The 12,853-nt window shown below is 39.6% G+C and overlaps 2 protein-coding genes across 2 annotated transcripts in view; one reads left to right on the top strand and one right to left on the bottom strand.

Annotated features, from left to right (window-relative positions):
• IYO (RPAP1-like, carboxy-terminal protein) overlaps window positions 1-2,734 on the top strand; it is a 40,596-nt gene extending 37,862 nt beyond the window's left edge. The window contains exons 9-10 of the mRNA XM_077354901.1: window positions 1,557-1,763; window positions 2,202-2,734. Of these exons, the coding sequence (XP_077211016.1) occupies window positions 1,557-1,763; window positions 2,202-2,429 (435 nt within the window). The 3' untranslated portion in view covers window positions 2,430-2,734. The remainder of the gene's footprint in view (window positions 1-1,556; window positions 1,764-2,201) is intronic.
• A 977-nt stretch (window positions 2,735-3,711) lies between these two features.
• LOC143846458 (ABC transporter F family member 1-like) lies at window positions 3,712-9,411 on the bottom strand. Its single transcript, XM_077354893.1, has 7 exons — window positions 9,251-9,411; window positions 8,648-8,886; window positions 6,971-7,044; window positions 6,673-6,883; window positions 6,029-6,263; window positions 4,707-5,379; window positions 3,712-4,397 (listed from the first exon to the last, which is right to left on the bottom strand). Exons 2-7 carry the CDS (start codon window positions 8,864-8,866, stop codon window positions 4,013-4,015), a joined length of 1,797 nt encoding a protein of 598 aa, XP_077211008.1. The 5' UTR covers window positions 8,867-8,886; window positions 9,251-9,411; the 3' UTR covers window positions 3,712-4,012.
• Between the last annotated feature and the right edge of the window lie 3,442 nt (window positions 9,412-12,853).

Here is a 12,853-nt window from a genome sequence, read left to right as displayed (position 1 = left end):
CGAAATTTTGGCCAAAATTCAGTAAAAAACAAAACAAATTTCATTATTGTGCTGAAATTTCGGTCGAAATTACTGAAATTTGGAAAAACAAAAGGTAAATTTCAGAGAAAAAATTTAAAAATTATATTTTCCCGAAATTTCAGCCAAAATCCACATTTATGTGATTTCGATGTCAGTCCCAACCGAAATTTCAGTATTTCAGCCGAAATTTAAATCCATGGTCAGTATTGCATACTTGTTTTTAGGTTTTGGGTGTGTAGTTCGTTAAAATATGCAAGCCCCGACTGGTGCTGCAAACAAAACATTGTGGGAAAACCAAGAACTAGGTGCTTTAGAATTTCATATATAAAATGGCATTGTCAAACTGCTATTCTACTTGCTATTTTCAATCATGAGACTGACATGAACTAGAACGTCAATCAACTAACAGGAAACCAAATAATTGAAGGAAAAGTCGTGACTGAAAGTTGAGACTTAGAATACAGATTCTTGTAACTCCTAACTAATTTTCCCATCTCTCAATGTGTAGATTATACATTCAGTAATGTCTCAAAAGTCAAAAGAGTCAGATATATGTTAATTTTTTTTTGCAAACGAGTAAAATACCCGCTCTTCTAAACATTTCTGCAATGGAATTTTTGCAGCGCAAGATAACTGAGTACTAGTATGCAAGAGACCCAGTGCTACTATCTAGTCAATTCAAGATTTGAATCCATTATTATCTGAGATTGTTCTCCTGAGATTCTTAAAGGAGGTTTTATATGGCGGGCAGCCATGTAGCACACTTGAAGCCCAAAAAGTACAGCGGCGCCTACATGATCTCCAAAAAAGGGGGCCATTGGATGATCCTTAACCCTTGGGTTTCTGGAGTTTTCACTACGCATTTTTGAAGGGCATATTAATGAAAACTCAACGAAATCAAAGGGTTTAGGATCATCTGATGTCCCCCATTTTTGGGGCACAGCCTATCCATGCCGAGTTCCCAAAAATGAACAGTTTAGATCACTCATTCATGTGGGCTCTGCCACTAACTTTTTGGCTATATGGGTACTGCACCGCTGCCCACCATATAAAAACTCTTCTTTGACATTGGATTTTTGAGCCTTCAAAATTTTATGTGCCTGGCTTGATCTGACCAGTGCGAAGTTGGTACTTCCTTTTATGTTTGGGAAGTGGAATTATATGGTGTCTGAATTTATTTTTCAGTTTGATGATCTGAACCATTTATCTGCTGGGCTCTACCATTGTTTTTATACTTTTTTTGTCCGAACATTTTTCATCCTGTAGAAATGATTGGTTACAATCGGCCAGTGGAAAAGATTTTTGGGGCAGGGATTGTCCCACCTGTGCTTTTGCTGGCCCTCGTTTTATTTGAAAAAACTGGGCTCAACACAAGAAATCTTTTCTATGTTCAAGTTCGTGTTTATTTTTAATACCAAATGCATGATATTTGATCAGTTTCTTAGGACATGTCACATCTCTCTCTTTCTCTCTCTGGTTTTTTTATTTTGAAAATAAGGTGATTGATAAAACCTGACATTTTGGCGACGCTGCAGGATAATGAAGAAATTCTGGAGGCATACGTTAAGTCGTGGATGTCTGGAGGTTTAGAGAAAGCTGCAGCTCGAGGTTCTATCAGTTTTACATTGGCATTGCACCACCTTTCGTCTTTCATTTTTCATGCGAACACTGACAACTTATCGCTGAGGAAGAAACTCACAAGGTCTCTTCTTCGTGACCATTCACGAAAGCAACATCATAAGGTATTAAAGTTCTGTGGCATCTGTTGATAACGACATGGGCCTTGATTCTGTGCAACACTTATGGACATGTGTTTTGGACTCCTGGTCTCAGGCCTGGACCTGGGGGGTCAGAAATGGTGATCCCTGAATGCATAATAAGGCGCCATGCCCATTCAGTTGAGCGATAATTTGTGAAGATATATTACTTTTAGCTCATTAAATCATATAATGTGGAAGCATTATCCATTCACATAGAAATACATTAAACTATATAAATAAACAAAAAAAGGAAAAAGGAGAAAAGGAGAAAGATACTTATTTTTTAAGTTTTTTTTTTGGCACCACCCATGTGGGCGTGTGTTGAACACAAGAATCTTTTTATAGTATGGAATATATTTGTTATAAAATGTGCTGAATCTGCTGAAATAACTAATCTTTAATTTTGAAATACAAACGCAGGATATGATAATGAGCTTTGTTCGATATACGTACATGCCGGCCACTTCTCAGGAGCCTGAATTGAAGAAGGTTTATTTACGGCAGACCGATGAAATCAAAAGGAGGTTTGAGTTGCTTTCAGAAGCTTGTGAAGGGAATTCTTCTCTGTTGGCTGAAGTTGAGAAGCTAAAAATCCTCCTATCAGAAAAGGAGAATTTTCTTGGGTTCTCCAAAAGGACCAATGAATAAATGTAGTTTGAAGATTTGAAGGAATTATTTTGGTTAAAAAAAACCAAAAGTTTACTGGCCAATGTTTCCCTACCACTGACTCTGCACATGAACACAACTCTGGTAAGCAACTGCTACTTTGGGATCTTGTCTGTCGCCAATTTGAGTATTTATTGCTGAGGAAATCAAAGTTTTGACACTGTTCATGTATATTATTAAACTACACACTTAGGTAGTATGTTTCTGTATAAATTTTTGGAGTACGAAATCTGTTGTATATTACTACTACCTTTTCGGAAATATATGCACTAAGAAGATTCGGGGCCTCTTTGTATACCTAAAAGTTATTTGCATATAATTTTACAAGAAAACAGCATGCACTGAGTGCGAACATGATTCATGCAACAAATGTTCTTTTATGACTTTTGAGATTTGATGAGGAGGAAATAGAGAGTTGAGAGGAGGTTTTATATGGTGTCAGAACCGACATGCGCGTATTTGACAAGTGTATCCACTTTATATGATGATCCAAACTGTTCATTATTTGGGCCACCGCGTAAATAGGATGTACCTCAAAAATCATCTCCAAACCCTAAAGGTGTTGACATGTCTGCTGGCGTCTTGGGTTTGCTCTCCATAGACAGAGTTGTTCGAATTCCCCAGGCTTACCTGATGCACGTGAAACCACGGGGGTGGGGATAACCTATGTCATCAAGAAGAAGAAGAAGAAGAAGAAATGATCTAAAAACCTTGGGTCGCCCATAACATACAAGTGATCAAGATCATTGGTTTGATGTATCTTGAGGAGGCAATCTACAAGATCTTGTATACATCCCATCTGTAAGATCAACACTAACAAAATTAATGGTTTGGAATTTTATTTTTTTTGGGTGGGAAATAAGATATTCGCCCTTTTGCATTACTTGCTACTGCCCCTGAAACACTGGAGGGGCTGTCCCAAGTTTTTTTTTATATATATAAAAAGGGTCGAATTCTTCACTTCCCTTTTTTATTAGGTCTTGGGAAAACGCACCCTTCTGTAAGCAGCATTCCTCTAATTACAATTACCTTCTAATGCCAAGACCTAGGTTTCATTGACAGCCCAGATGCCCTACTTATAATAGTATAGGCCCTGTTCGTATTGAGATAATGACAACCGATGGTGAGCCCCTAAACCGATAAACGAACAGGGCCTAATAATGTTTAAAAGTTGATAAATCGATTAGTATTCTTATATTTTCAATGCTTGATTCGGAGGTAAAACCTGGAAAAATGAACAAAAACATTCCTGTTTGTAGTCGTATTTCTTGATTAATTCTTTCTTAATAACAATCTCAATGGGATTAAAAATCTCAATAAGATATACAATGAGTCGCTGACAAAATAAAATCCTTGAAGGTTACATTCTTGCCTCCCATATAACCATGTTTTCTTCACAGTTGGACCAGGGTTAAACCGACATAAAAACCAAGTAAAGCTCGGAAGGATGGGCAACAAGAACAGAATCGAGTCCATAGAATAAAAGGACTTGTAACATATTTGCCTCCCATATAATCAGATTACACCACCCGGACTCAAACTAAAATATAACCTCATTCCATACCTCAATCTGATAACCCAGCCTTGCTCTTGAGATGCTGCTTGAAATCCATAATATCGCCCTCCCACCGAGTAACTGCTTGATTTTCGCACACCCAAATCTCCTTAGCGACCTGATTGATCAATCTGAAGTCGTGGCTAACAAGAACCAAACCCCCATCCCACTCATTTAGAGCCTCCGCCAAAGAGTCAATAGTCTCAATGTCCAGATGGTTTGTGGGCTCGTCAAGCAACAACATGTGGGGCTGCCTCCATGCCAACCACGCAAAGATCACTCTACTCCTCTGACCATCCGACAAGTTCATCATCGGCATCACCTGAGCCTTACCCGTCAGCCCAAATCTCCCAATCACAGCTCTCATCTTCTCCTCCTCATTCCCAGGATACTCCCTGATGTAGATTGTAGGCCCAATAAGTGGCATATTTGCCCATTAGGACTTTGCAGGAATTTATTTGCATGTTATTTAGTTTTTAAGATTTTTATTTCTATGGTATTTAATTTTATAGGCCCTGTTTGGATTGCTTTTTACTTCGAGGTTTATGATAATATCCCTCTAAATTCACCATAATTATATATTTCCTTATAAATCATGGAAAGAAAATTTTTTACCAAGAAATTATTTTCTCTCGGAAATGTTTTTCTTGCAATCCAAACAGGGAGGGATTTTATTTTCCTCTTTTCTGTTCTCAGTTACGTACCTCATCATGTATAGAAGTGCAGACATCTCCAAATCAAGCTTCTCCGCCAAGTGTTGATGGAATTGTGCAATTCTCAAATGGTTGTGCCGGCGAACCATGCCATCCTGTGAGACCAGATCTCCAGTCATCAGCTTCAGAAGTGTGCTTTTCCCAGCTCCGTTGGGCCCCACCAATGCCACCCTTGAGTCCAAGTCGACCCCAAAATCAAGGTTCTTGTAGATTAGGTTTTCTGGCGTGTAGCCAAAAGTGACTTCCACAAACTGCAGTACTGGCGGAGGAAGCTTCCCCACATCGGTGAAGCGAAAGACCAAGACTTGGTCCCTCACCACCTTCTCGGTGAGCCCACCTCGCTCCATCTTTGCTAGTGTCTTCTCCTTGCTTTGGGCCTGGCGGGCCAACTTTGCAGACCCGTGCCCAAACCTAGCAATGTACTCCTTCATTGATGAGATCTGTTCTTGCTCCCATTTATACTGCTTCATTTGGTTCTCTTCCAGTTCTGATCTAGTCTGAACGTATTGGTCGTAGTTACCAGTGTAGAATTTCAGTTTCTTGCTCTGCATGTGAATGATGTTCGTGCAGACGCCGTTAAGAAAATCCTGAGAATGTGATACCACAACCAGGATACGATCAAATTTCTTCAACATTTCCTCCAACCAGACACATGCCTCCAAGTCTGTAAGTAAATTATCATCAAGAAAATCATGCTTGGTTGCAATAACGACAAAATTTGCTAAGTAAATTATAGAACAATTAGAAGTCAGTTTTTTTAGGAACTTGGAACTGTTTAAGATAAATTATCCCTTGAAGCTCATATTGCCTAACATTTACTGGAGTTTACTAGGCAACCAGGAAAATTTTTCCAGAAAAGAAATAGAATTTGTCATCTTTGTTTTTCCACGATATGGTATGAATATTTGACTCTCCATAGATGGAGAGAGTATCACAGTAACTCCAATATTCAAGTATTCCTTGAAATCTAATGAGGCACTACATCATTGCAAGAAACTGCTGACCCAACTAGGAAACATTTATTCAGCTTCAAGAGTTTGATGAATGCCTTGACCATATAAAGCAGCTTCATCATTCCGAACACAGCTTTGTCTTCGAATTTTTAGTGTATTTCCAACAAGATAGCTTGAACTCCGATATCTATGGGAGTTTCCGCAAGAAAAAAACAAAATGTGACACAAAAGCTACTAGTATACAAGATTAATGAAAGCAAAAGCTCAAAATTAGCAAATGGAGAAAGTAAGAATATATGAGACCAAGTTAAATTTTTGAAAATCCACAAGCTAGATTAGGCATTAAACCTTAAGCCTTACCGAGGTGATTTGTGGGTTCATCAAGTAAAAGGATGGTTGGGTTCATAAATAGGGCCCGTGCTAATGCAATCCTCATTCGCCACCCACCAGAAAAATCTTGAGTTTTCTTTGCTTGCATTTGCTTGCTAAAACCAAGACCAAATAAAATTTCAGCAGCACGCTTCTCAGCAGTTGCAGCATCCAAGGCTTCCAACCGCTCGTAAATGCGATCCAGGGCATCCCCACCTCCACCATCCTGAAATCAAATGAAGAATGTGAGATCTGTGTCAAAAACTTTAAAATCCCCAGCCCTGACACACACACACACACACACACACACACACACACACATATTCCAAGAAAAATTAGAAAAAGAGGTATGTTCTGAACTACCAAATGCTTTCAGGCACAGAAAGGAGATGTAGTAGAATTACCTTATGAACCAAACTTCAATGAAAATTAAATTACAACAAAAGCTCGTCCAATCCAAATGAATCAAGAATTAATGGACTATTGCAAAAAAGAAATCCAAGATTTATTACACAAAAATTTGATAACAAAATACAAATCTCCTTGGAGCTGTTTTGCATTCTATGTCCAGAAAAATGTCGAATTGATCAGATACCCAATTCCAAACAAAAAAGATCTAATTCAAATCAACGCACCTCTGCTGCCAAGGCTTCAGCTTCTTTCTCTAATTGCAGCCTCTCCTCATCACAGCTTATCACAGCCTCAAGTGCAGACATGTCAGAGGCTTCAATCTCTCTGGTGAGATGATAGATATCCATGTGGTCAGGAATGGGCAGCTCTCTGCATCCTATTGCTTTAAGGAGTGTGGACTTCCCACACCCATTCAATCCAAGCAAACCATAGCGCCTGAAGAGAAGTATGATGTTCAATGAAGGTTGTTTCTGTGGAAGAAGAATGCAGGCAAAAAAATAATTGAGTTTAACATTAACAGACCTGCCATAATTGAGCTCCAGTTCAGAATCTACGATGAGGTCATGCCCGTGGAAGGTAACTGATAGAGACTCTATCTGCAACATGCAAAATAAACAGTTTAGCATCAGCATGACAGTGCCAAATGGCTATCGAGATGTCTCTAATCTAAGCCCATAAGCACATGGGTTGACACACAATTCCAGCCTACCCTTTTGTAACATAAACTTTGAAACATTTATATACGCTTAATGAAGGTTATTTATCACATCTCACAAAGATATTAAAATGTACTACGAAAATGTGCATCATTATTAGTTTTTTACATTTTTACTATATTTTTTCTTTCGTTTCGTTTTTTAACTTTTCTTCAACTAGATAGCATCAATACATGCATGGATTGGCAATAGATACATATATTTATCACTTCTTGAAAATGTCCCTTCTGAGGTAAGCATATGTTGATCTTTCTTTATTCCTGGTCTATCCGAGAGACAAAATATTGAGGATTTTGACAGAGGCACATTTGATTGAATACTCAGCTCATGTAGCTTTCTCAGAGGTCCAGATATGCTAGTTGAGATGAGTTGTGCTTATGACCTTAGTTATTAATTCCGTTCCGGTGGGCACTTTGTTTTGCTCACTGAAATGGAGAATTCCAATGTTTTCTGGAAAAGAAGTGACTTGAGTGGTGAATTTTTTTAAATTAGCTAAAATGCAAAGAATTGGGTCCTGCAAAAGTGTGACAATGAGCGGTTTTGATGATAATTGACTGCATACACTAGTTTACTCATCATGAATGATGATGATTGATTTTTATTTTTTTTTGAAAGGCGAATGATGATAATTGATAATTGTACTTAAGTGAGCCCCAATTAAAAAACTCTTCAAAAGAACATAAAGCAAACAGAAGAACCAAAATGCAACTTAGATCTAATAAAGTCTCCAAATGAAGTGAGCCCCAATTAAAAAATTATACCAACAGCAAACACCATCATAGTCCCAGGAAACTCAGATCTAAAGGTTGTAGAATTGTTACAAACCCAAATTGGTTCGCAACGTGATTGATCTTCTTAGAGGGAAGATTGCCCTCTCGACCTACTTTGAGGGAAGGGTCAGTCCTCCTTTTTGCATAAAAACACAATTTTCAGGATAAATTTCTTCATTTATCTGAAAAAGGCTACTTACATGTTATTTATACCAAATGGAAAACCCACTTGGCAGCCACTTGACCACTTCATCTAAAACTTCTACCCAAGCCAATCTAGATATTGTAACCCTTATCTCTAAGGCCCTGTTTGTTTAAGATTATTAAAACTGATTGTGAGCCCCGAACCAATTATTGAACTCCAAATTAAACGTAATTTGGAGTCCAATAATTGGTTTGGAATTTTGGATCCCACGATCTGTTGTCACAATCTAAAACAAACAGGGCCTAAGACTCCTACCCATACCAAAAAACTAGAAAGTAGGACCCATATAGGCACCTAACAAGAAGTCAAGAACCCATCTTCGAAGACCCCATAAAATCCATCCAAACATTAAAAGCTTCATTTATCAAGGAAACATAACATGAGAAAGAAACACAACCATTTTCAGTACCAATTTCTCAGCTACTACAATTTACGAATTCCCTATCAATTTATTGAACCACAAAGTATCTTAAATAAAATAAAAAAATTGAATGGACTAGATACTTACATGGATATCTCTTGAGAGAGGATGAGAACAGAGGACGCCAGTACACGTCCGGTCCGATATCTGAAGAGCCCCGACTCCGTTCGATATGCTTTCGACTCCATTTTGAGAGTCCGATGAGGCGGATTTCGAAGATGCCGCAGCAACAGACTTCCCTCCTCTCTTGGCAGCCGCTGCTGCCTTCTTTGCAGCTGCCTTCTTCTTGCTTGCGTCTGACACCATTCTTATCAATCTATCAAACCCTAGAAAGGACCAGAAAAACGAAAAATTAACTTGTAAGAAGATCTGGGTAAATCAAAAAATAAATAAATAAAGAGTTTTGCTAACGTTAAGGTGCAATAAAAGGTAATTTTACACTTGTTTTGGGAATGTTTTGAGAGTTTTACAGATATGAAATTACACCTATATCTCAAAACATGTGTAAAATTCAGCACCTTAGGGCACTCGTTAGAAAATCCCATAGATAAATAAATAAACCCTAGCTATCGAGAAATATAAAGTATTTGAGATTGAAGAAATTGCTGAGAGAGAGAGAGAGAGAGAGAGAGAGAGAGAACTGGATATGAACAGCATGAGAGCAAGATCATTGGATTAGAAAGACATACCTTTGAGAATGATAATGAGGGCGTGACCAATTGCAGAGAGATTGCAGAGGGAATCTCTCTCTCTCTCTCTCTCTCTCTCTCTCTCTCTCTGTGAAGTGTGAGGAGGAATTTTGGTGTTAGTTTGTTGAGGGTTTGAGTCCGGGTAAAGAGAAAGAGAGGGGGAGATGTGTATTTGATTTTATAGCGTCAGGTTTGGCTTTGCGTTAGAATTGTCAGGTTTCTTGTGGCCCACATTCCACTAGTCAAAAAGTTAGCTGTGAGGTGGCTGGTATCAAATGCATCTGGTCGGTTCCTTCCCGAGAAAAACTTGCCTCCAGATGAGTTTGGAGGAACTTCCTCCAAACCCTTGCTAATAGTAAGCATGGAATTGATATTTCCACACCCCTAGCTATTCAGGGGGTTGGAGGAAGTTCCTCTAAACTCATTGGAGCAAGTTTTGTTTTCCTTATTCTAGGTTTCTTGTTTTTTTTTTTCTTTAACCAAAAATAAATAAAAGAACCAGTAACCCCCTAATTTTTAGTTGGGGGATTTTGTAAAAGAAGTCTTCTACTTTGCTTTATTTGCAAAAACAGTCATCTAGTTTTACAATGGGAAATGATATATACCCCTTTTTTCGCTTGAGAGAGCCCGCTCTAGTGTGAAAGAGTAATCATAAATACATTGGATGGGGCTGTCCCAAGTGTAAAGAAGGGTATCATTTCCCTTTGTCAGTTTACCAATCACATTTGAGTGAATCTTGCAAATCAGTTCATGCCATCACTTTGTGACCAAAATACTCATGGTAGATTTTTTTTATTCGTAAAAGACAAAAATTTCTTGTATGTGAAAAGGCCAAAATACTATGGTGCTCACTATGAGTCCCACCAACTCAACTCAAACCCGTGCAATGGGTGGGGACCACCATTTAATCCCATGTTTTAGGGCGCTGATAGAATCGCACCCTTCTAGCCATGCACGCCTTTAAGCGACCCTTTTAACGCAAAATGTTAAAGGCCCTATAAATAGAAAGTTACCTTTCCTCTATTACCGGCTGAGTTATGAATTTAGTGTTTTATGATTATCAAGACTGTGCAGAGGAAATGGCTCTCTCTCTCTCTCTCTCTCTCTCTCTCTCTCTCTCTCTCTCTCTCTCTCTCTCTCTCTCTCCATAAGTCATCATTCGTTTCATTTCCCTCTCTAGGGTTTTGCAAATCTTCCCTGATTTTTCTCTGTAATCGGGATTTCTGATGGGGGTAAAAATAACAGATTAATCACAGGTTGACACGGAGAAAAGGGCAATTAAGTAATCTTGCTCAATCTGAAAGGTTGAAGAGTAAACCCTTGCCCAGTCACAAGGTGACACCTGTCCAGGGGTAGTAGGATAATCTCATCTCGAATCTCCCTTTAGCCTCCAACTATAATTAGCCTTCTAAGGCTTCAAGGTAAATGTTCAAATTCCCAAGATTTACTATTCTTGTGCAAAATTCTATCATCTGTTGCTGGTCATTTACTTAAGCATAAGAGGGCCTTCCCGTAGCACAAACTTCGGGTTGGTCTTATGACCGTTCATTCACGCGCGCAAGCGGACATTAGCTCTTCCAAGCTCACGTCAACATATCACCGATTTTGGCCACAACAGATTGATATCGACTGTGGGAAATCGAACAAAAAACCTTTATCGATCTCAACATGGCAGGTCGGAAGAGCGCCCGTACAAACTCAGCTCGATCAGCCCCCAGAGACGATCACCAGGGGAGACAAGTACTCAAATTGTTGCCCCTCCTCTGCTCGAGGGACAACCACCCACCCCAAAACCCCAGATACATACACTTTGGCCAACCAAGTCAGGAATTTCTTCGAACACCCTTCAGTTGGAGCTCAGCAGGAAGGTCAGCCACATCAAGAAAGAGTAGTGACAAGGAGATGCGCCCTTATATTATGAACATCATCTGATCTCATCTAATCGGTACGCTCGACGCACCAGGGAGCAACTGATATCTCTGAGCCATCACCCTCATCACCGCAGACACCGTTCGGGGTCAGTTAATCGACGACGATCCTGAAAGGGCCACTGGACCTAGTAGAGCCACCGCCCTCGCAGAAGGAGCTTCAAAAGCCAACCAAATTCCGCCTCGAGCCCCCTCCTTCAAGGCGGGACCAAGAAGGGCTGAAAAACAGATCGGAAGAATGCACATATACATCGTAAGATTGATGAAATGGACCATCGCATCGGAGAGCTCATGAGGGGCACTAATCCGCCTGATCGATGGCCATTCTCACACTCTACAAACTTTTGAGAAAAATGTACAGCCCTCTCACTTGGAAATTCAGTTTCCACTTCTCCTTCTCCTTCACTATTTTAGTTCTTTGGAAGAACTATATGCCTGTTGGATTTCAGGTTGGGATTGAATCCAAATTCTCTTCTTCCTCCTCCTCCATCTACGTGATGACTAGGAGCCACTGCTTTGAATTTCGAAGGAGCTTGGATTTGAGATACGCCAACCACACCTAGCGGGGAGTATATCAAGCAGTAATTGTCAATTCGGACAATCTTTGGTAAAGTTTTTCTTCACTCTCAAATTTCTATTCATCGCAGTATGAATCTAGTAACTAGGATCTTGATTGTACTTGGTGGAAACAAAATTATTTTTTTTGTGTGTGCAATATAGCTTCCTCCACGCATATCAATTCCACCACCAACTTTCATGCCTATGGTAGCCGAGGATCGAGTCCATCCAGGTCAGCTCAGAGTGCACGACTATTTCCGAAGCTTCGATGCTATGCTTGGGTAGAACTTCCACGAATACGGGGCCGAGGTCTGAGTAACTAGAGGGTGCCACCCGAGAAAGGGGGTTGGCTCAATCATTCTCTAACGTCGGTATCTGGATTATCTCGAACTTGACGAATCTCCAGACGATGTTCTTTATGACCTCGAGGTATTTAACCATTCGTGGTTCTCAAGCTTCACATTCACGTATTACTTGGCCAACGATGAGATGAGAGTTGTAAGCTTTCATCCTTTACGCTTTTGACTCCAAGGCGAGGTTCATCCCGGCAATAAAGGGCCTCGTACTCGGCCTCATTGTTCGATGCTCATAAGTTGAACCTAAGAGCGTACTCCTACTAGAAGTTGTTGGAAGCTCTAATCCATATTTTATGGCGAATTGAATACAATACCCTTAAGAAGTCCATAAATCACGAATTAGGGTATTTCATTCTTCCCCCCTCAGTGTCTCCAAGTGACCAGAACTGGCAAAAACTCAGGAAACAAAAAACTGTACTCAAAATCAGATTGACTTTTTTCTGATTTTTAGCCCCTTCCCAAGCTCATCTCTATTGTGCCCTCTCAAATTTCACTCCCTCTCCCATTGTCCTACCCCTCTCTCCCCACTTGGAGATACCGATTTATCACAAAAAGAAATTCTTGACAGCCGGGCATGGCCTTAGTAATGGAGAGATCTTAGGGAATAGGGATTTCTATGGATAATACAATGAAGGGTAAAATGGGTAAAAGAAAAAAAAGCTATTCCAGGCACAAAACTGTACCAATGGTAATTATGAAAATTTTGGAGGGAATCTTGAAGATATATTTTGATCCAAAGGGTTTCTAGTAGTTATACCTACA

The sequence above is a fragment of the Tasmannia lanceolata genome, unplaced genomic scaffold, assembly GCF_043159265.1.
Source record: "Tasmannia lanceolata isolate RefF3 unplaced genomic scaffold, GAP_Taslan_0.1 ptg000015l, whole genome shotgun sequence".
Lineage (NCBI taxonomy): Eukaryota > Viridiplantae > Streptophyta > Magnoliopsida > Canellales > Winteraceae > Tasmannia > Tasmannia lanceolata.
This window is presented reverse-complemented; position numbering and strand designations above follow the sequence as displayed.